Source organism: Terrapene carolina, unplaced genomic scaffold (genome assembly GCF_002925995.2).
Source record: "Terrapene carolina triunguis isolate 2854851 unplaced genomic scaffold, T_m_triunguis-2.0 Scaffold68, whole genome shotgun sequence".
Taxonomy (NCBI): domain Eukaryota; kingdom Metazoa; phylum Chordata; order Testudines; family Emydidae; genus Terrapene; species Terrapene triunguis.
Window position 1 is genome coordinate 65,970,760 of NW_020664419.1, and position 24,487 is coordinate 65,995,246.

The 24,487-nt window shown below is 39.8% G+C and overlaps 1 protein-coding gene across 1 annotated transcript in view; it reads right to left on the minus strand.

The window, feature by feature from the left end:
- Positions 1 to 757: 757 nt before the first annotated feature.
- Positions 758 to 24,487, minus strand: part of PAWR (pro-apoptotic WT1 regulator) — a 154,508-nt gene continuing 130,778 nt past the window's right edge. Inside the window, exons 4-6 of the mRNA XM_026648970.2 lie at positions 9,495 to 9,642; positions 8,025 to 8,129; positions 758 to 1,683 (exon numbers count right to left, since the gene is read on the minus strand). Coding sequence (XP_026504755.1) covers positions 1,597 to 1,683; positions 8,025 to 8,129; positions 9,495 to 9,642 — 340 coding nt within the window. The 3' untranslated portion in view covers positions 758 to 1,596. The remainder of the gene's footprint in view (positions 1,684 to 8,024; positions 8,130 to 9,494; positions 9,643 to 24,487) is intronic.

The following is a 24,487-nucleotide window of genomic DNA, read 5'->3' on the forward strand; positions in this document are numbered from 1 at the left end:
AAGGTAAATGTACTGTGTAATACTTCTTAAGCTCTCAATCTCTTCTCTCTCATTGGAATACAAAATAAACAAAGCAAAGTAACCTGTTCAATATTCAGAACGAAACCAAGCATCTAACATGGAGTGACAATTCCTGGATTTAAAAAATTAAGAATTCCTTAGTCTCATTAAATACAAAGACTGTTTAACTCAAAACGAAAGCTATGGGCAAATCTTTGTAGACGGCCATCATTATGTATTAATGTTATCTTTATATTTTAAGGCAACAAAAACTGTAGATGTTTCAAACTTTGTATTCTGGTATATTCAAGTCATGAGAGGAAGAATGCTCAGAACTTCAGGAAGGTTTTAAAGCTGATTTTGTAACTCAAACGACTTAAATATTTTTTAAAACCAGGGATGAGTCCAAGCATAAGTTTCAGTCTAGCAAGAATTTTTAGGCCAGAATTATTTGTGACTGAAGACAGTGGTTTATATAATCATGAAAGTGTCATCTTGCACTAAAAAACAATGCTAGCATATTGCCCCAAGTGGCTAAAATTAACTGCATATGCAAGCTTTAATTTTCATACACATTAGCGGCAATCAAGATTCAATGTTTTTATTGAATGTTGCATACTTCATGTTTTTCAAAGGCCTAAATAATTTATGAAACTTCCCTTTCATATATTATAACTAACAAGCTTTATCACAGCTTTAAAAACCCTTAAAACTCATTTATTATGAGCACTAAATATTTAAAATAGGTAGATTTAAATATAATTATGTTTTAATACTTTTGCAAAATGAAAGCTCCAGGCTTTGTTTATATTCTCAATACACAAAACAAACTTACTGTAGGATAGTAAATTTGCATTTCACTGCTAAAGCACAAGCATTATGACATACTATAGTGCACAACTTAGACATGTTACAAAAAAATTTAATGTTGGTAACTACAGTTGATTTATTGAATTTTTTTAATAAAACAACTTATTTTTCCCCAAGACAACTGCTATACAGAAGAAAATCGCTTCTCAAAATGGTCTGTCTTTCAGATATAGTAAAAAACTCACAACATACAAGGTTTGTATTTTAGAACAAGTAATCAATCTGCAAAATGTTACACATCAATAAGGCACCTATACTTTACAGCGGTCGAAACAAAATGAAAATATCTCCCAAAATATATATTTTGGATCTGTGTAAACAAAGCTTATTTTTATTGCTTCCTTTCATTCAAGAGAAAAATATACACCCAACAAAGACCAAAAGTGATCCCGGCGCTCTGATTTTTAAACTACTATAACCAGATTATATGTAGTAAGAAGACAAAACCCAATACAACCACCATGAATTTAATGTTTTTGAAAGATATCATAATTGTTACTTATTCTTGATGTGAAAGGTAAGGTTAAAAATACCCACAAAAGTTGATGCCATTTTACTGAATGAAAAAGAATGTGTTATGAAAATAAACATCCATCTGGTTTCCTAATAATAAATATAAAGACTTGGTTATTTTAACATACTGCAACACAGGAAGTATTACTGTAATGTTGACTTTATCAATCAGTAGTTTTTAAATCTCTCTCTCCTCATTGAGGTTTGAATCTTCTACCTTGTCAGCTGTCCAACAACTTTTAAGAGGGTCTTATTTTCCTGCTTTAATTGCTCATTTTCATCCTCTATATCATCTAGGTCCTTTGGGGAAAAAAATAAAAACATTTGTCAGGATGCAAAAATGGATTCTTAAACTAGTAATTTAAAAGTCCTGGAATTTAAGAGATCAGTACACGAAACCAAGAGATTATAGGGCAAAGACAGAGGAAGAGTTAGTTTCACAGCATCTCTATTTAAAAGGGCTAATGAAGCAAAGCAAAAATTGCTAAAAATTCACATATTTCCAATGCTACTGTCAGGACAAAACATTCATTTCACATTCCCAGGTGACAAGCTTCTTTTCAAAATAAATATATAATCAAAAACTGTGTCAGGAGATTAATAGTAAGAAGCCACTTGGCACGTGCCCATGTTACTTCATATTTACAAAATACTGGGGCTTTTGCGCACCACAGTGCACTAGTAGCCTACTGACATACACACACACAGTTTATTAGCACAGGACAGCACATTAAATTTTACGTATTTTTTTAAAATATAAGTTTGTCGTCAGAGGCTTATGAAAAGTATGTTAGCACACGTTCAATTCTCATTTTCTATTTGAAAAAATAGTTGAAAAGCCATATCTTGCCCTTGTCAGAGTTCTGATTATAGCTAGATGGCTTGAAAATTAGAAGTCCAATTTATTTTTTTCAACAGAAGGCGAGTGTAAGGGGACCAGAGAACAGCAGGGTTGATAAAAAAAGGGGCATCCTATTCTGCTTCTGTCTTTCCTTCCCTCTTCACCCAATATTCTGCCTGCCATTCCCCCATCTCTCTCCCCAGCTTGCCTCTTATTCCTCCTTTGCTTCTTCACTTCTGCTCCCACAGTGAAGTTTAACTGAAAAGCAGCACAGCTGCTATGGTCGGCAGTGCTGTAGAAGAAGGGAAAAGAAGAAGAGAAGTGGAAGGAGAAGGGGGAAAGGTAGAAAAGTAACCCGGTGAGAGGTAAAAAGAGGTGGATGGTGGAAGTTTGGAGGAGAAAAACCAGAGATGGGGAATTAGGGTTTTCAGCTTCCTTTGCAATGAAAGTGTGTAAAATCCCCACAATAGTTATGTCAGATGGGCGGGGGAGGGGAAAAAAAGGGTGAAAGATTATCCACTCCCCCATTCCCTTAATTTTGAAACACACACTTAACAAAATGGTCATATGAATTTGCCTGTTTCTTTTGGTGGGGGCATCCCAGAAGTGCACCTTTGGGAGTAGGTGCTTAGGTGTGCTATCAGTATAAAGCTCCAGCCTGCCAACCAAAACATGGCTTTGGCAATCAGTGCTCAAAGCCACACTGCAGTACCTTTGCAGTTACTCTTTTGTCCTACCCTGTTTCCCCGAAAATAAGACAGTGTCTTATATTAATTTTTGCTCCCAAAGATGCGCTAGGTCTTATTTTCAGGGGAGGTCTTATTTTTCCTGGAGCTTCGGTGCCTTATATTCCAGGGTGGCCTTATTATCGGGGAGGTCTTATTTTCGGGGTGACGCCTTATATTACAGCGAGAGGCAAAACTGGAAGTAGGTCTTATTTTCGGGGGATGTCTTACTTTCGGGGAAACACGGTATGTAGCATGCAATACAGAGATTAGCAGCAGAACATCTTACGTGCCTAACAAAAATACAAACATTTTAGAGATGCTATATCAAAATACAGCTGGCTTTCTGGAACAGATGATATTTAATTGTTCTGAAGACACAGATGAACCAAACATTTAATCATGATATATAAATATGGTAATTTGTATTTAGAGGTAAAAACAGCGCATGAACACATAGTACCTTATTTTAACTAACCACTGTAGGCTTTGCTTTTTCTATTGCAAAGTCCTTGTCAGCAACAGATGTAGTGGGAACAAACAGTTGTAGGGAATAATGAAATGGCACCTTTTCAATAAAATGGTTGAAGTGCAGCTTTCTGTAATCATAATTTTATGCTTATTTTTGAAGCTAACTCAGTAAATGATGTACTATAACTAAATGGTAGATGACTCCATTACATTGAAACAACTGTTTAAAAGCCTTTGGACAAAAATATTTCAGAGTTACTCAAAAATTAGATAATATATAAAAGACTTTGTGGAATGTTTATGCTACAAAAATAACATTCCAAAGATTACTGTAAGTATGGGCTACTTGAATACAATCCAGTAATAACAACTGACTGTAGTTTAAATATCTAAAGAAATAATAATAATGGATGCATACATGTAAGTGACTTTTACCACTTTAGATTTAAAAAATTACATTATTAATTTAATACTGTTTATTATAAAAGAACTACAATGGCAGAGAAGTGTAGGCTTCAGATACCAAAATGATAGATGACTAAACAACTGATACTTTAATCAGAGTGCAAATGCTCTCTGAATATATTCTCTCCAAACACACATTTAACTACAGTGACTCCCCAGTGAGGTCACAGATGACCAACTCTAAACTACTCCAAAGTTGAACTAAGTCAACAAACAGTTTAATATCTTCAGATGCCTTTCCTTTCAGACAGTTGGGAACTTTATGTACACATTCTCCCTTTCTTTTAAAAGGTAGCAAAGTTCATCGAATAGCTCAGCTATTGAACTGAGACAACTACATTTATGGCACAAGGTTTTTGCAGGGTTCTCAATGCAAAAGGATCTCTTGTTCTAGAAGCTTCTCCGTAATCTGCTGCCTGGTTTTAGTAAAAATCTTTCAAGTAAAAAGTTATTTAACCTAATTTACTTAGAAGGGACACAACTTAAGAAGTTTTCTAGATTCGTTAAAAAAACAAGTTACAAAAGTGAAGATTTACTTACCACTGACTAGAGTCCTTGAACAGCCTTTGTATACCCACACTAATGGGGGACACATCACTGGTGCAGCAGGACCAGCAGAAACCTGTAGAAGTGGTGCCTAGAAGTTGGAGTGCGAGCCTATGCCCGTTGGCAGCTCTGAGTGTTCCGAGAGCTAGACTATAAAAGGGGGCATCATAACAGCTTCAGTTCTTTTCACCACAAATCGACCACCTAGTAAATAGCAACAGGACTCTAAGGCCTGGTCCACGCTAACCCCCCACTTCGGACTAAGGTACGCAAATTCAGCTACGTTAATAACGTAGCTGAATTCGAAGTACCTTAGTCCGAACTTACCACGGGTCCAGACGCGGCAGGCAGGCTCCCCCGTCAATGCCGCGTACTCCTCTCGCCGAGCTGGAGTACCGGCGTCGACGGCGAGCACTTCCGGGATCAATCCGGGATCGATTTATTGCGTCTAGACAAGACACGATAAATCGATCCCAGAATAAATCGATTGCCTGCCGCCGAACCAGGAAGTAAGTGTAGATGTACCCTAAGGAAAAAGGGGAAGGTGGAGGAATAGCTTGAATGTCCAGAGGCATAATTAGAAGAACTCTATCTATTTGTAAGGAACCTTCAGTACTTCTGTGAGTGGGCCTCTGCTAAACTCCCGTTAGTGGGAATGTATAAACAGTGCATCCTCTTTTCAGAAGAGTGGGATGAGGCTGACTAGCTAAGGAGTAATTGTAGTACTGATCTCCCAAATTGGGATTCTGAACCTAATGCCAGGTCCATTGCATAATGTTCTGTGAATGGGTGGATTGAGCTCTAAGAGGCAGTTCTAAAGATCTCAGCTATTATGTTATGCCTCAGATAAGCCATAGAGCCCACTCATCTAGTGCTAAGACAACCTCTCAGTCCCTCTGGCACAGGGACATTAGCCTTCCCCAATACACAGCCTGATCCAATTGGTCAGGCATTAGATTGTAGTGGCCTTTTACCAGAAAACACAAATGTCACCAGGGCCGGCTCCAGGCACCAGCCCAGCAAGCAGGTGCTTGGGGTGGCCAAGGGAGAGGGGCGGCACACCAGGCTCTTCGGCGGCGGGTCCCTCACTCCCTCTCAGAGCGAAGGAACAGCCGCTGAAAACTGAAGCGGCGGCGGTAGTGCCACAGATTGCGATCGCGGCTTTTTTTTTTTTTTTTTTGCGCGCTGCTTGGGGCGGCAAAAACCCTGGAGCCGGCCCTGAATGTAACCTCAGCAACCTTCTATAGTCTATTGACCTACATATATGAAAGGCTACAATCCGCAACCTCACCTCCTGGGGATATGAGTGTGGTTTTGGAAGAAATACTATTAGATTCAAGGTTTGGTTAAGATGAAAGCCAGTTACCATCTTGGCGCATAAATTTAGTTGCCTCTGAAAGAACTATTTTGTCCTCATGGGAGTCCATAAAGGGTGGGGGTCAGCAATGAGCATTTGCAGTTCAGAAACTCACAGCTGATGTCATGTCTAAGATAAAGACGGTCTTGATGAAGAGATGGGAAAGGGAACATTCTTCCCTGGGTTCAAAGGAGAATGCATCACTGAGTGTCACACCTCACTGAATCCTTTAGTGATTATTCATGCTAGTTTTGCTGATTCCTGCTCATGTGGCCAGCAAGCATGTTGTCCTTTCCTGCCAGCTGGGCAGCCACAGGATAAGAGAGAGAGGCGATGCATCACTGTCATAGGATATTGCTTCCCTTCACTGCTGGGTGGAGGGAATCCTTCCCTCCCCTTTTTATTGACATAAAACATTGTTATGATATTGTGGGTGACTATTTGCACCACAGGTGACAGATTGAAAAGGTCCTTGCAGAGTTATAAGTGGCTAATTTAGTAATGGCAACCTCACTGGGGATGATTTGTTGGTTTTTATGGTTTTCGGGAAAAAAAGAGACTGAAGGGGGCCTACGGAATTGGAAACAGAAACTTGAGAAGTTTTCACTCCCATATCTGCAGTCCTAACTTTTGCCCTGGAACCATGATGAAATGTCTCTCTCTTAGGAAAGGAAGCCATCCCTGTGTATCTGTTTTATGCTTCTGTCCCTTGTGTGTAAGGGTCAAAGAGAGAGAACTGAATCCCAGTTGCAATCAGGGCCGCCTTTAGGCAGATTCCCCAGAATCGGGCCCCGCGTTTAAGAGGGCCCCGCGCCTTAGGCGCCTTTTTAATTTTTTTTACTCACCCGGCGGCGGTCCGCTCTGGGTCTTCGGCGGCGGGGGGTGGGTGGGGGGGGTGTCCTTCAGTGCCGCAGAAGACGCGGAGCGGACCCCCTGCCGCCGAAGACCAGACTGCCGCCGGGTATTCGAATCGGGCCCCGCAGGTCCTAAAGCCGGCCCTGGTTGCAATTCTCCCTCAACCGGATCCAATACCAGGTTTGAGGGCCATTCATGGCCTGGGACCAGAACTGAAATGGGAGCCATGGATCTGCAATGGCCATCAACTGGGGCGCTGGGAAAGACTGATTCCCTATACTCTGAAGGAACTGCTGAAGCTTTCAAACAAGGCTTGGTCAATGGAATGAGCCAGTAGATGGAGGTGGTCAGATTCATACGTGATGGATCCATGACTATTAACACCTTTAGGCTTAGGTCTACACCCAGAAGCCAACATCTTAACAGGCCAGTTCCTTTCTAGCAGTCGGATATGCATGTCATAAGATCCTTATCAGCTTTAAATATGGCTCCATGTATGGAGACAGATACCTGAGAAGCAATTTGGCCAGGTCTCTTAGTCCTTAGGAAGGGCATTAGGACCTGAGGAACACCTCTCGAAACTTAAAGCATTCAAGGAAACAGGAGTATCTGAAGCAAACATCTTTCCCATTAGAGCCTCTAGTAGGAAGACTGCCTACAACCAGTTCTGTAACTCCTTCCTAGCCTTTTGGGTGAAACTCTTGCAGACAGACCACCTAGGTGGGGGATAACATTCCCATAGAAAGTTCAGACACAGTCTCTGGGTATCTGAAACCAGGAAGGTGGCAGGAGTAGAGGGGCACCTCTCAAACTTTGGTCTCTTAGCTTTGGAATCTACCCTCATGAGTATGGGAATGTGCAATAGGATGCAGAAGATCCCTAAAGGCCCAAAATATTCCTAAAAACTATCTAAATTACTGATACTCACTGGAACTAAAGTTTTATTTAAACTACAATAAATTTGTCTAAGAAAAGTATTTGAAAACCAAGTTTCAAGAGAACTGAGTCAAAGTGTCAGCAGAGAGGATCAGGAGCCTCATTATTGTGATTGGAAGGAACTAAAATGGTTAAGCTCGGCCCTACCCATTTTTATAGCCTCTCAGAACATTCAGAGCAGCAAGGGGGAACATGCAGACACTGTAGTGGGCATTGCGTCTAGACATTTCCTCTAGTCCAGTTGTAACCCTAGCACTTTACTGGGAATGGGCAGAGGCCACTTCAAGAAAGAAGTCTATTAAATCTTAGCTGAAAAGTCAAACACAAAATAAATGCCTAATTCCCTCCCTACCTTGTCCTGGAAAATACAGGGAGGGTGGGGAAGAAGAGAAGAGATGGAAGAATTTGGAAGCTTTTCTCATCCTTGTGTAATACATGTACTTACTCTGTTTAATAAATCAATTTCTTCCTTCAATTTCCCAATCTGTTCCTCTTTGTCCTGTGTCATCCTCAATAATCTTACATTTTCTTGCCTCTCCTTGGCTAGTTCCTATAAAAGACATAAATTAACAGTCTCAAATTGAATGTTCTTCCAGCACTCCTAAAAATTAAATTTGAAAAAGGACAGTTTTAATATACTGTAATTAGGAAAATTTTGCTTCTTACCTGAAATTTCCTGTCTTCAGATAACTAGGCCCACAAATCCTGCAGTGTGTCTTCAAGCCCTTGTAGCTCAAGGAGGCCAAGCAGACCTGTTAGTCACAGGTCTAGGGCAAAATTCTGCCACTGAAGAGCCCACCAGTGCGATGACCTCCAAAGCTGACCTATTAACTGATTAATTTCTAACTTAAGCCCTGATCCTATAGTGAGTTCTGAAACAGGGCCCAAATTGGATATTAAAATCAAAATATCAACTCCTAAAGTAATCACGCTGGTGGGCTTTTCAGAGGCAGAATTTTGCTCTGATGTATGACTAAGGTCTACTTGGCCTCCTTGACCTATAAGAGCCTGAAGACCCACCCATGGGCCTGGATACAAAGGTGTATGAAACATTTGTCATACATGAGGCTTCAGTTACTGAAGAAGTTATTCAAACTCCTCCCTCATCTCTTGCTATCCTTTTGGTAGTTTGACTGGTTTGGGAGGAAGCCAGTTTTGGAAGGGAGAGATTACAAGGCAATTTCAGTTAACTCAAAGATTCTGTAATTCCTAAAAATATATATAAAGGCTTCCTGGTGTTTTACTCCCATCCTTTTTAGAAGGAAGATCTTCCCCAAACAATATTTTTATTTAGCAACTTTCATCTACAAGGATTCAAGAGTATTTGGTAGGTTATATTACAAGGATCACTTCAGAGGGAGCACGGAACATCAGGAATATGACAGATCAATGGCTCAGGAAAACATCTGTAAGGGATTAGGGTTTAGGTTATGTTTCAGTGCCTGAGAGGAGAACAGGAGATGGTTGGTTCTCTGATCAAATCACCTTTAGCCTTGGTATTATTCCCTGGTTGGGCAAATGGCAATTTAGTATTTATAATAATACAAATTTCACATTCTTCTCAGACAATCTGATTCTGTATGCACATTGGTATTCACAAGAAATTATTGCTACTTTTTATTAAAAATTTAGGACCATTGCTTAATATTTTTGTAACACTGACCACCCCCAGTCATCATCAGCGATCAAACCTGGGACCTCTTGAGCTTATTGCATGAACCTCTACTGTCTGAGCTAAAACACACATCTCTTAGCCAAGACGGTAGCAGGCTCATCAATCTCTACCTGGCCAAGCCACCACTAGAGAGGGACAGAGTTCCACACCGAGTTGGCATGGCACTAGTATCTCCTCATGGAATTTATAAGGTATTTTATTTTGAAACTAACATTGGGCATAAGTTAAATTTGTATTTACCCTTTCAAGTTCTTCAATCCTCTTTTCCAAAGCACTGCTTGGTACAGAATTCCCAGAAGAATTTGCATCCCTGCTGTATCTGCTATATCCTGTCCTGTCTGTTCGGGAATATCGATTTGGACCATCATCTTCAGGTGCATTAGTTGCACTGTGAAGTAAAGATTAAACTTTATTAATATGCCTAGTGTAAAAAATAGGTTTTAGTAAATATTTCCTGTGTCCCTTATATTTTTCTCCTAGTGCCAATACATTCATGTAAAATTGACTTATTCATATTGTAAATGACCACCTACTTCAAGACAACATGGATAAAACTTAATTTTCTTACCTGTAATTTTGTCTTCTCTGAGAAACAAAATCAGTTGCTCGGTCAGACCTGCAATTTCTGGGTTTTACTGTCTCTAACTGGATTTTCTTTTCTTGTCTCTAAGGCAGGACAGCGGTACCTGTTTCCCAGCACCCCCAATGCAATCTGCCTCTCATTGCTCTATATAGAACTGCACAGCTGTTGCTCCGAAGTCCCTGAGTTTCTAGGAACTCAGGTTAATTCCTTCAAGGGGTGCATGGGATCCAGGAGGAGGGTGGGAGAACAAGTATTTTTATCCCTTGGCAGGCACATAGTATTTTTCTCTGCCCAATTTGAGGTGGGAGGAAGAGAAAATGGATCTGCCATAGGGACCTGACAGGATCCATAATGGTCCTGTTGACGGGTAGGGTCACCTTTTATATGCTCTCTTAGTCGTCTCTTTCCAAGCTGAAAATTCCCAGTCTTTTTAATCTCACCTCATATGGAATCATTTTTGACCCAGACCCTGAATCATTTTTGTTGCTCTTCTCTGTATCTTTTCCAATTCTAATATATCTTTTTTGAGATGGGATGACCAGAACTGCAGGCAGTATTCAAGGTGTGGGTGTACCATTAATTTATATAGCGGCATTGTTATATTTACTGGATTATCTGTCCCAGTGGTTCTCAAACTGTGGGTCGGGACCCCAAAGTGGGTCACAACCTGTTTTAATAGGGTTGCCAGGGCTGGCGTTAGACTTGCTGGGGCCCAGGTCCGAAGCCCAACCCCAAGCCCAACCGCCCGGGACTCTGACACTCTGACCTTGGCTTCAGCTCCTGGTGGTGAGGCTCAGGCTTCAGCTTCAGCCCTGAGTGACAGGGCTCGGGCTATAGGCACCTCCCCCCGCCCCGGGGCTAAAACCCTTGGGCTTCGACTTTGCCGCCCCCGCCCCCCCAACACACACACACTGGGGGCGGTGGGGCTCAGGCGGGCTCCGACTTCAGCCTCCTCTTCCGGGGTCATGTAGTAATTTTTGTTGTCAGAAGGGGGTCTCAGTACAATGAAGTTTGAGAACCCCTGATCTATCCCTTTCCTAATTGTTTCTAACATTCTGTTAGCTTTTTTGACTGCTGTCACACATTGAGCAGATGTATGCAGAGAACTATCCACAGTGACTCCACTGTCTCTTTCTTGAGCAGTAACAGCTAATTTAGACCCCATCACTCCCTATGTATAGTTGGGATTATGTTTTCAATGTGCGCTACTTTGCATTTATCAACATTGAATTTCATCTGCCATTGTTGCCCAGTCATCCAGTTTTGAGAGATCACTTTGTAATTCTTCATAGTTCTTTGAACTTTTATATCCTGAGTAATTTTGTATTATCTGCAAATTTTGCCACCTCACTGCTTACGCCTTTTTCCAGATCATTTATGAAAATGTTGAACAGCATTGGTCCCAATAAGAATCCCTGGGGGACACCACTATGAGAGGACCTTCCTTCTTATCCCATGAGGGCTTATTTTGCATAAGAGCCTTTGGTGAGGGACCTGGTCAAAGGCTTTCTGAAAGTCTAAGTACACTGTATCCACTGGATCCCCTTGTCCATGTTTACTGACCTCCTCAAAGAATTCTAATAAATCGGTGAAGCATGATTTCCCTTTACAAAAGCCATGTTGACTCTTCCCCAACAAATCACATTCATCTCTCTGTCTGATAATTCTGTTCTTTACTATAGATTCAATCAATCTGCCTGGTACTGAAGTTAGGCTTACTGGCCTATAATCGCCAGGATCGCCTCTGCAGCCTTTAAAAAAAAAAATCGGCATTATATTAGCTACTGTCCAGTCATCTGATACAGAGGCTGATTTAAGCAATCGATTACATACCACAATCCGTAGTTCAGCAATTTCATATCAGGTCCTGGTGACTTATTGCTGTTTAATTTATCAATTTGTTCCAAAACCTCCTCTATTGACCCCTCAATCCGGGGCAGTTCCTCAGATTTGTCACCTAAAAAGACTGACTCAGGTGTGGGAATCTTCTTAACATCCTCTGCACTGAAGACCAAAGCAAAGAATTCATTTAGCTTCTCCACAATGGCCGTATCTTCCTTAAGTGCTCCTTTAGCACCTTAGATCATCCATTGGCCCCACTGATTATTTGGCAGGCTTCCTGCTTCTAATGTACTTAATTAATTTGCTGTTAGTTTTTGAGTCTTTTGCTAGCTGCTCTTCAAATTCTTTTTTGGCCTGCCTAATTATACTTTTACATTTCATTTGCCAGAATTTATGTTCCTTTCTGTTTTCCTCAGTAGGATCTGACTCACAATTTTTAAAGAATGCCTTTTTGCCTCTAACTGCTTCCTTTACTTCATTGTTTAGCCATGGTGGCACTTGTTTGGTTCTCTGACTGTATTTTCTGATTTGAGGTATACATTTAATTTGAACCTCTATAGCAGTGTTTTAAAAATATTTTCCATGCAGTTTACAGGCATTTCACTTTTGTGACTAACAATTTCCATTTAACTCACTTCTTCATTTTTGTGTAGTTCCCCTTTCTGAAGTTAAATGCCACTGTGGTCAGCTTCTTTGGTGTTTTCCCTCCCACAGGATGTGAAGTTTAATTATATTATGGTCACTATTACTGAGCAGTTCAACTATATTCACCTCTTGGATCAGATCCTGTGCTCCACTTAGGATTAAATCAAGAATTGCCTCTCCCTTTGTGGGTTCCAAGAAGCAGTCATTAATGGTGTCTAGAAACTTTATCTATGCATTCCATCCTGAGATGACATGTACCCAGTTAATGTGTGGATAGCTGAAATATTATTATTGAGTTTTCTTTTTTTATAGCCTCTCTAATCTCTCAGAGCATTTCACAATAACCATCCTGGTAAAGTGGTTGATAGTATATTTCTACTCCTATATTCTTATATTCCTATATAAGAATATAGCAGTGTGTATATAATATAGTACATTATAAGTGTGGGTGTATATTTAAGTCTATAGCAGTTGCTTCACAAGTGTTCCTGGCTTTGGCTTTAAATCAAACAGTTTTAAGCTGGAATCAATTGAAAATAAAGACGTGTAAACTTCTGTGCTATTACACTATCAGATTTGCAAGTGTATATGAAAATGAAAGAACAGACCACAACCTCAGTCCAAGCACAGTATTTGTTAGTCTACATGGAGTATACAATTTTCACTCCAAATCAATTCTTTAACTTTTTTTAGTTTGTTCTATTAGGGGGAAAAAAGCTCTTTTGAAAGCATTTTATTAGCCAATGTGTAACAAAATTCCTGATACCCAGTTTAAAAATCTTTAATAGTGTTAAAAGAAAATGTCAAAGTCTTCTGAAATACCAATATTAAAAAAACCCAATCTATTTAAAAGCCAAGCAAGGTGGTTTTACTTTAAAAAGGAGGGTCTCACAAGAGAGTCATCATCAAAAACTAGAGTTTTCATAAATGTGTGTTAAGATGGGAAACTCATATCTCAACCGCAAACTAGGAGCTTCTTCAAATTAAGATCAGTCACCTAATGAACTAAAGCACCGTTATAGACTCCTTAACAAATGGAAATGGTCAGAGCACAGATCCCCATTGAAACAAAACTCAAGGAGGAAGTGCAACTACATTTTCAGTTATGATTATGAAATTTAGATAATATAAAATATGGCCAATTTTTAAAAGTTACACTGTGAAACATTTTCATATGGGAAATGTCAGATTCAATACTGTCTCTCTTCAAGTTTGAATAAGGGGCAATGTTAAATAACTCTGAAGTAGTCCATAGCTACGTCTCCTCAACCAGGACAGTCATCACCCACAATGCAGACCCTCAAGTAGAAGTTACTGTGAATAGTAAAATATATATAAAAATAAAAATATTTTTGGAAGTTTTCTACATTTTCAAATATACTGATTTCAATTACAACACACAATACAGTGTACAGTGCCCACTTTATTTTTTGATTACAAATATTTGCACTGTAAAAAACAAAAGAAATAGTATTTTTCAATTCACCTAAAACAAGTACTGTAGTGCATTCTCTTTATCATGAAAGTTGAACTTACAAATGTAGAATTATGTACAAAAAAACCTGCATTCAAAAAGAAAACAATATAAAACTTTAGAGCCTACAAGTCCACTCAGTCCTACTTCTTGTTCTGCCAATCGCTCAAACAAGTTTGTTTACATTTGCAGGAGATAATGCTGCCTGCTTCTTGTTTACAATGTCACGTGAAAGTGAGAACAGGCGTTTGCATGGCACTGTTGTAGCTAGTGTCGTAAGATATTTACATGCCACATGCACTAAAGATTCATATGTCCCTTCATGCTTCAACCACCATTCCAGGGGACAAGCGTCCATGCTGATGATGGGTTCTGCTTGATAACCATCCAAAGCAGTGTAGACCGATGCATGTTCATTTTCATCATCATGATTCAGATGCCACCAGCAAAAGGTTGATTTTCTTTTTTGGTGGTTTGGGTTTTGTAGTTTCCACAAAGTGTTGCTCTTTTAAGACTTCTAAAAGCATGCTCCACACCTCCACCCTCTCAGATTTTGGAAGGCACTTCAGATCTTAAACCTTGGGTCTAGTGCTGTAGCTATGTTTAGAAATGTCACATTGGTACCTTCTTTGCATTTTGTCAAATTTGCAGTGAAAGTGTTCTTAAAATGAACAAGATGTGCTGGGTCATCATGCGAGACAGCTATAACATGAAATATATGGCAGAATGCGGGTAAAACAGAGCAGGAGACAAACAATTCTCCCCCAAGGAGTTCAGTCACAAATTTAATTAATGCATTATTTTAACAAGCATCATCAGCATGGAAGCATGTCCTCTGGAATGATGGCCGAAGCATGAAGAGGCATATGAATCTTTAGCGCATCTGACATATATGTTTTGTTTTTGAGTGCAGTTATGTAACAAAAAAACCCTACATTTGTAAGTTGCACTTTCATGATAAAGAGATTGCACTACAGTACTTAGTATTTTTCAATTCACCTCATACATTTCTTTTGTTTAGCATTTTTACAGTGCAAATATTTGTAATAAAAAATAATATAAAGTAAGCACTGTACACTTTGTATTCTGTGTTGTAACCGAAATAGATATATTTGAAAATGTAGAAAAACATCCAAAATATTTAATAAATTTCAGTTGGTATTCTATTGTTTAACAGTGTGATTAATTGGGATTAATTTTTTTGAGTTAATCGCATGAGTTAACTGCGATTAATCGACAGCCCTAATATATACACCTCTACCCCGATATAACGCTGTCCTTGGGAGCCAAAAAATCTTACCGTGTTATAGGTGAAACTGCGTTATATCGAACTTGCTTTGATCCGCCAGAGCACGCAGCCCCGCCCCCCCCGGAGTGCTTCTTTACCACGTTATATCCGAATTCGTGTTATATCGGGGTAGAGGTGTATATGTGTGTGTAAATAAAAAACCATACACTGAAGAAAGCAAATATTTTGTGATTGGATGGAAGAGTAAATGATATTATATATCTATCTATCACCCCACACACAATCTCAACTGCCAGAGAAGGGCAGCAAAACCTAGTTGGAATCATCTTCCAACAAGAGAATTGCAAATCATAAATCATGTGACTGAAATGAGCATGTGATGCAGGGAACCTAGGATGCGTAAGCAAAGTACCACCACTGTACCATATATTATTTCATTTAAAAACACTTAGAGTCTGTTTAAAATGCTCATTTAACAACCATGCATTTCATAATTTTAGAAAGGCCTTGACAATGTGCAAATCTAGATGGATAAAGTGCAAATTAAAAGCAGGCATAACTTGGCATGAGATGATCTTTTCATGGATATAAATATTGTTATGCTCCAGTATGTGTGAAGTTTCCAAGGCACACTGACACAATTGTAAGGAATTTCCTAGCTTAATGTTATCACCATATTTAGCACTGTTTATTCTTCATTTAGAAGGTTTAAAAAAAAACAAAAACATATTTCTAGGACCGGATATGCACGTTGCAGCACAACAGAACAGAAATATTTTAGATTAACCCCATAAATCCTAGAATATTTGATTTTTAAAAAGATTTACTTTCTACTATTCTACGCTCTGGGTGCCAGGAGGGACTCGGAACACTATAAAACTAACATGCTTAATCTCTAGTCTCATCACTCAACAGTAACCCTTTTGCCAAGACTGGAACAGTATTGACTTGCTTCAGTCAATCATCTTTGGCGGTGCTCTTATGTGAAATTTGGAAGAAAGAAACTAGAGAGAGGATTGTTTTCAGTGGTAGTGAAAAGGATACTTCAAGGGAAATAAGGTATTTTTAATTGGTAATGTTCTCTTCACATCCTTGCTTTAAAGGAAACCACAAGGATAAATGTTTTCTTGTATTTGACTAGGGTAGTGGAAGAGGAAGGGAGACTTAGACCCACCTCTCAACAGCCCCTACTAACCATAGCTGATGTCTATTCATTTAGCCTCAGTAGCAGAGAAGCCAGATAGGAACATCTTCATGAACAGGCAAGTAGAGCCAAGAGCATGGCCTGGCATGCTATAAAGAGAATTTTGAAGTGGTGTTGGAAGAAGAATCATGGAAGAGCTCATATATCAAAGAGGAATCAGATGACATTTTTCACTTAGCTGAAACAGAAAACTGATAGAATTTATTATGCCATCAATTATCTTATGGCCAGTTACTTTGATAGCTGCGCCCCACCAAGAGCCACACATGGCGCCCAGGAAAGTAGAGAAGCACTGAGGACCTCTTGAGATCTGGTGGACAGGAAGAAAACCTTTCACAGGGAGAGGAATTTCACAGTCCTATTGTGATTAATATTAGAAAATTTGTGGGAGGGTAGAAGTGTCCCTTTATCAGATAATTTAATTTCTATTTCCTGTCAATCCTATAGGCTTAATCCAAGGCAGTATACCAAGGGTGCAAGGCAATGTCTACCAGAAGCTCTAAATTCCTGCCCTTGCTATTTAAAAAGTGGTTGGTCACTGATAACACTGTCACTATGCAGGATATAATTATGAATAAAACACTTGATTTACTCTTGGTCTCATGAACTATATGAGGCTGCAGAATAATCTCAGCACATAATCTGCAGTTCATGGAATACAGATAGTGGCACCTAACCCTCCTTTGCAAACACGTCTTTCCTCAGAGGTCAACAAAATATGCAGACAATTTACAAAAGATGTAGAGTCTGTGATGGAACGCTCTGAAAGTGTAAGAAACATCATCAGAATGTTTGGTACTTATGTTGTTCTCATGGAGGAGGTTGGCTGCTGTATCTGCAAAATGTAGATCAGCAGAACAATTCTGAATTTTGGGGAGTCTGAGGAGGACTGCTTCAGCACAGGAACAAAATCTCTCTCATTGCAAAGAACTGTCAATTTATTTCTCAGATCAATCTGTGGGAGCAGAGTGCAAGCAGAAGGGAAGAGATATATATCCTCTATTAACTGATTTTCATTCCATTTGGATTATTGAAGTTCTGGATGTGTTTAGGACATTCATTATAGCCAGCCACGAGTGAAATGAAGCTGTGTCTTTCATGGCAGATTAAAAGACACACACTGGCCCCTTTCTATCTTTTGAGAGTTATTAAGGTACTTTTTCAGGAGGGCAAGCCACTGAATATGCTTACATAGAGGATAGTTGTTTAAACACTGTTTACTCAAGAAACAATCTTTGGACTTTAATAACCTTTCACATGATCATCCTGTCCTGAACTTCCTTTTTTGAGAAGATAATCAACAGGGTGATGTGCCAGTTCCAGCTAAACCAGTACTCCATTATTGTTTAATCTTATCAGTTTTAGTTCAGATGAGGGCATAGAACTGAGAGTGTATGGATGATTTACTTCTAGCAATGAACAAACAAACTGGCCATGCTGAGTACTAATCAGCAGCAGCTTCTGATATTGAATATAAGGCATTGTTTACTTGCCTACAAGATTTTGTGGTATCATACAAAATAGCACCTTAGAAGGCTCCTGCTTCTCACAGAAAAAGAGGTTACCACAGCAGCTGGAGGCCCTGCAACTAGAATTAATTTCCTTGGTGTCCCACCCAAGTGAAAACACAACTTCTAGGGAACAATGCTGTGTTTGTTTTGTTTAGCATTGAATTAACTTTTGTGCATGTTTCAATACCTGCAGTTGAAATGTCTTGCTGGCTTGGCAACAGGGAGTATAGTAATTGATATTATAATTTTTCAGAAAGAACATCTGACAGCTTAATTATAGCTGTAGCAAGACTTCTGTTCTTATATCTGAAGGCATATTTGGGCATTAAGTTGAGCAGATCATCATTTGGGTGTCAGACTACAATGCTTGTATGATTCTTTAGCAAACGAGAATGGATTTCGTTGAACACACTAGTCACTGTTATGTTAATAAGGGGAAGAATCTGGCCCAAGTGATAAGATGTTTAATAAAACCCTTGTTACTGTTACAACATTAAATATTTAAGCAGATTCCAGAGTTTTCTGTAAAGTTATCGCTAGCTACCCCAATTGTAACTACTAAGGTGCCACAAGTACTCCTGTTCTTTTTACTATAATCAAAACCTTTTAACAAACATATGGGGGGGGGCGCGAATTCACACAAAAGAGGGGGAAAAAACAACAGGACAGATAGAAAAATAAATTTTCTCTGGTTTTTTTTTGCTTGCAACCAATAGGGCTGAGAAATTGTAGGCACAGCACTGTATTGTTAGCTACTCAAACCTGGCAAACTTATCAACCTCAGGATTTTTAAGGCATTACTTTGAGCTTGTCTCTAAGATCCCAAGATCGCAGCAGTATTGCAAGCAGGTGGATATGTCTTGACTGGCTATGCTGAACTCTTACTAGATGGATGAGAAAAAAGAAGAAAACACTGAGAAGGAAAAACAACCCACTAAGGAGAGGGTAAAAGCAGGAGCTTAAGCTCACATCCTAGGTGTTGTTCATGATTTAGCCAAAACCAACGAAGGTGGTAATATAATCTGGTGCGCTCTCTCTCTGACTTGGCCTGGTCGAGACAAAAGGACCAGGGGTGTTATGCAACACCCTAATGTGGGTTCCAGCAGACAGATGTGAGCACTGCTCCTTCCAATCCAGCTCCCCTATGCACCTCATTGTCCTACTGGCTCTTTCAATTGCTCCCAAATAAGCAGCATCCACAAATGGTGCCAACCTCATCTCATCGAAGTTACCCAATCAAACATACATTTTGGTTATTTAAACTATAAACATTTCCTTGTATTTCTAGAATGTTTCAGCTTTATGTTATGCCAACCCACGATGTTACAGGAGCCTTGAGGACTACTAATCAATTTTCTTAGCCAGAAACATGACTATTTGGTTCCAGTTTCTCTTTCTAGAATTTTTGCTTTCTTTTATACAGTATATATACAGGTTGGTTGGACTTTTGTTATGTTGGACAACTTAGCATGCAGAACTCTGCACAACATCAGTAGGGGCTACAAGAGGATTAAGAGTGAAAAGATCAGAGTGCATGTGCCCACTCAACTTTCTTCTCTCAGACCCTGCAGAGGACTCCGATATCCCCATCCTATCTTAAAGAAACTCATGGTCTAGCATTATGGTAGCTGCCTCATCCCCAACATAAGACACCTTAATTGAGACTACAAGTCTATTGTGAGGCCCAAACATAACAGCTAAGGGCAGTATTTCAAACCCCACAAAAATAAAGGAAATCCTGATGTTACGAAATATTTTTGTGGTTACATATTTTGGTTTAGTGAGACCCAGGAGCTGAAACTGGTATGGGTGGAAGCTTTTAGTCACTGAAGTAATACATTTAGCAAGAAATTCTAAAAGGCTTTAACATTTCATCCATAGTACTTCCAATTAAGCTCTACTGATTTCTTACAACTCATTTAACATAAGGGTTTTAAAAATGCATTTCAGAGCACAACATACAATCTCTTGGAATTAGAGGGGGCAGTTTCTACCCGCTTCATCTCAGTGTTCAGTACTGTCAAATAAACAAAACCAAGAAGTTGGGCTTCTATTTTATTTGTAAACCATTTTGTATCAATTTCCAGTACGGAATAAAAACTACCAGGTGAGCATACCCCACAAGAGTCACTAAGAGTGTGATAAATGAAAGGGGGCGGCGGGGGGGGGGAAGAACCCTTTTATGGACACCCAGCCAGCCAGTTAGCTATAAAATCTCTCTTAGTAGTTGTTCTCTACTTGCTTTACCTGTTAAAGGTTAAAAAGTCTCCCTGCATAGGTAAAAGGAAGGGAGTGGGCACCTGACCAGAAGAGCCAATGGGAAGGTTAGAACTTTTTAAAATCGGGGGGAAACTTCCCCTTTGTCTGCCTGTGTTGTTCTCCCGAAGAGCAGAGACAGGGCTGAAACTATGCTGTAAAAAGCTTTGGGCCAGGTATGAAAAACCATCAGATCATACCTAGAAACTACTCATTTGAAACCCCAGATATGTAAGTAGATCAGGAAATGTCTAGGAAGACGCGATGAAGTTTATCTCTTTTATTTCTTTATGGCTTGTGGGCTCCTCTGTGCTAACCCCCAAATGCTTTTGTTTTGCTTGTAACCATTAAGCTGGACCTCAAGAGAGCTATCTTGATGCTTAATCCTTGTAATTGTTTTTTTTAAATCTAGCAAAAAGCCTAAATTCCAAATGTATTTTCTTTGTTGTTTAATTAGCTGGTGGCAACAGCGGATTTCCTTTTTTTTTCCTTTCTCAGCTCTTCCCGGAGGAGGGGGTGAAAGGGCTTGAGGGTACCCCACAGGAAGAAATTCCCAAGTGCACCTTCCTGGGTTCTCAAAGGGCTTTTTTTTGCACTTGGTTGGTGGCAGCATCTACCAATCCAAGGTCAGAGAAAAGCTGTAACCTTGGGAGTTTAATAAAAGCCTGGAGTGGCAAGTATTAATTTTTAGAATCCTTGCGGGCCCTCACCTTCTGCACTCGAAGTGCCAGAGTGGGGAACCAGCCTTGACAAAGAGGTTCTCATCTGACTCTTATTGTAAATTGATCCAGCCAAGTCTGTCTGATCCATGAACCATTGCAAAACCTTTGAGTTATTTTTAAACCCTGATTTGCAAGTTTGTTGTTTTCTTAAATTAAGACTTTAAGACATTTTAAAAACACTTGATCATAGAAGCCAAATAGCTCCAGAGCTAGTAAATGGAATTCAAAATGAGCTGTTAAAGTGAACCGCATCTGTATTTTCTTTTTTCCAACTCTTTTGTGTTTAAATTCCTTGCCATGATGTTACATTTTCAACTGAATTTCTGTTAACAAAAAAGTTGATTCCTGTGGATATGTACTCAATGATCAAACATTCAAATAAAGTCAGCCTGATTGTGTCATTTCACCATGAAACCAACAATTATACATTCAAATAAATTAGTTCCTTAGGCCAGGTGATATAATCACAACCCATTCAGAAAAAATCAAAGTTACTTCAAGGGGATGCGTGCTTGACTCCCAAAAAATGAGTGCCCACATAGCGACTTGGGGACTGGAAAAATCCAGGGGGTTGACAGCTTGCAATGAGTAAAATGACGCACACAGGTCTGGGTTAGGGTATAACTGAAGACATTTGGAAGATGAGGAAGTGGGATTTTGTCACAGGAGAGCATTTATATGAATGTTTTGTATAAGTAAAGCATTGAGAAAGGGAATGAATACTTTCCTTTTTTAGGCCTTTCATACCCCATAGTGTTAGCAGTAGCTTTCCTCCCACTGACTACTTACTAGATGATTTAAGGCAAAGCAGATTTTTTGTCCTGGCTGCTGTTTAAGACTGTATACTGAGTCTCTCTCAAAGATATAGCTTTCAAAGATATAAAATATTAAATTTCTTTTAAAGCAAAATACTTTATCATGTTATAAAGTAAATATTTGTAACAGAGCCTTTAATTATTGGCAACAAGTGAAGTGACACCTTAAATCAGTGGTTCTTAACCTGGGGTGCATGCACCCCCTGGGGGTGCGAGATGCCCTTTCTGGGGGTACGAGACATGCCAGATTTTTTTTAGAAGGTAAATCATCGAAAACACAAATTAAGCACAGGAACGTAAGTACAACTACTTTGTTTCATCAAACCTATGTATTTATTAACATTATACATTTTTTAACAATTACTGTAATATTACTGTACAATTACTGTAATATACAAACAAAAATATATCTAGGTTTAAGGAGTGTGAGAACATATTTTGATTTTTGATAAGGGGTGCGAGAACATATTTTGAGAACCAAAGGGGTGCAGGCTGCAGTGAAGGTTAAAAACCGCTGCCTTAAATTCTACTACTCTTCAGATAAAGTTCTTTGTGGGAGGGTCAGTTTGAGGGACCTCAAAGTTCAAGGAAGAAAATTATCAGAAAGTTTCTCCTTTTGATTTTTGAAACTTAAGATTGTGAGATAAGAAGACCAAAAAGGGAAAGACTAGCTCTGTACTGAAAATGCTTCCTGTGGTAGCAGAATGGCAGATACTTGCAGTGTTGAAGGGTTTTTGATTACAGGCAATCCAGAGGCAGGGTCCCGCAATTGTAAACTTTAAGATCTGCATACTGAACTTTCATTGTCCCATCATTTAGTGAGGCAGACTCAGTTTGTCTGGTCAAGCCATGACAGTAGTCAAGAAGCAGGATGCTTCCTGTCCACAAGGTCTCAAGACAAAACCTTCTCTATCGATAGAATGTGTGTTTAACTAGGAGAAGGGAATCTGCATCCACCTCAGGCTTGTACGCTGACAGGAAATAAAACCTGGAGTACTGGTTGGCCTTCTAACCTACTGAGGAGCTCCAGTTCCACTGGCCCTGAAAGCAGGGAGCCTGTCTCTGCTGTGCTCTCAATGAGTCTTCTCTGCTGGGCCCAGGTAGTGTGGATGAGGAAACTGACGGTTTGAATTCAAAGTGAACAAGAGACCAGGGTGGGAGGCTATGGACGACAACTCCATTCATTATTCTTTGAAAAAATGAATGGCCAGGAACAAGGAAAGGCTGTAGCAATGGGAAGTATTCACAGACCACATATACAAGTACTAAAAGCTTGAACACCACCCACTTATGTCAGTATAACTTGCATGGCTTAGGGGGTGTGAATAAGCCAGCCCCTTGAGTGCCATAAATTACACTGACCTAAGCGCCGGTGTTGACAGCACTATGTCAGCAGGAGAGCTTCTTGCAGAAGGGGTTTTATTATGCTGACAGGAGAGCTCTCTTCTATCCGCATAGAGCGTCTTCACCAGACGCACTACAGCAGCACAGCGTCATCAGTTCAGCTGTGCCGCTGTACCGCTTCTAGTGAAGACTAGCCCTAAGACTACCGAGGATGTAGAATATCAGCCACAGACATAAAAGGATGAATGAACAATTCTGTGGGGTAGAATGACACTCCACACTACTAGAGATACTAAGGGTTGGTTACAACTATTCTAATACAATAGCTATGAAGATAGAAAATAAATTTGGTAGAGAGAACAAAAAGATTATCTTTACGTAATCAGGCATGGCAAAGTAGCTTTTGAATAACGGACATTAAAAAGGGAACATTCTTTGGTTGAGTTTAAAACAAAAATCTATTTACATGTTTTGTTTTAGCTGACATGTCCACAGATTCTCACGAATACTTCCTAATAAACTGACTGAAACTGAGTAGTAAAGGATGGCTGTATCTATATTACTGCTAGGTTGCCAAAAATTACGAGTTATTGGATTTTTATACTCTTCCACCACTGTACCAAACAAACTACTGCAGCGCTATTCTTCTCTGAAGTACCAAGATTAGGACCACAAGACTCTTGGTTCAAAGGCTATGAACAAGACATTAATGAATAGAGAACAGGATGTTGGGCATATCTATCTCTAGTGGCAGGTATAGAATCATAGAATATCAGGGTTGGAAGGGACCTCAGGAGGCCATTTAGTCCAACCCCCTGCTCAAAGGAGGACCAATTCCCAACTAAATCAGCCCAGACAGGGCTTTGTCAAGCCTGACCTTAAAAACCTCTAAGGAAGGAGATTCCAGCATCTCTCTAGGTAACCCATTCCAGTGCTTCACCACTCTAGTGAAAAAGTTTTTCCCTAATATCCAACCTAACCCCCTTTCCGCCCCCCCACTGCAACTTGAGACCATTACTCCTTGTTCTGTCATCTGGTACCACTGAGAACAGTCTAGATCCATCCTCTTTGGAACTCCCTTTTGGGTAGTTGAAAGCAGCTATCAAATCCCTCCTCATTCTTCTCTTCTGCAGACTAAACAATCCCCGTCCCCTCATCCTCTCCTCATAAGTCATGTGCTCCAGCCCCCTAATCATTTTTTTTGCCCTCCGCTGGACTCTTTCCAATTTTTTCACATCCTTCTTGTAGTGTGGGTCCTAAATCTGGACACAGTACTCCAGAGGAGGCCTCACCAATGTCGAATAGAGGGGAATGATCACATCCCTCAATCTGCTGGCAATGCCCCTACTTATACAGCCCAAAATGCCGTTAGCCTTCTTGGCAACAAGGGCACACTGTTGACTCATATCCATCTTCTCGTCCACTGTAACCCCTAGGTCCTTTTCTGCAGAACTGCTGCCTAGCCATTCAGTCCCTCGTCTGTAACAGTGAATGGGACTCTTTCGTCCTAAATGCAAGTGCAGTATGTTGGTGAATAGGACAGTACCAAATCAGCCCAAGGACAACTGTCCCGCAAACAAGAGGAGTG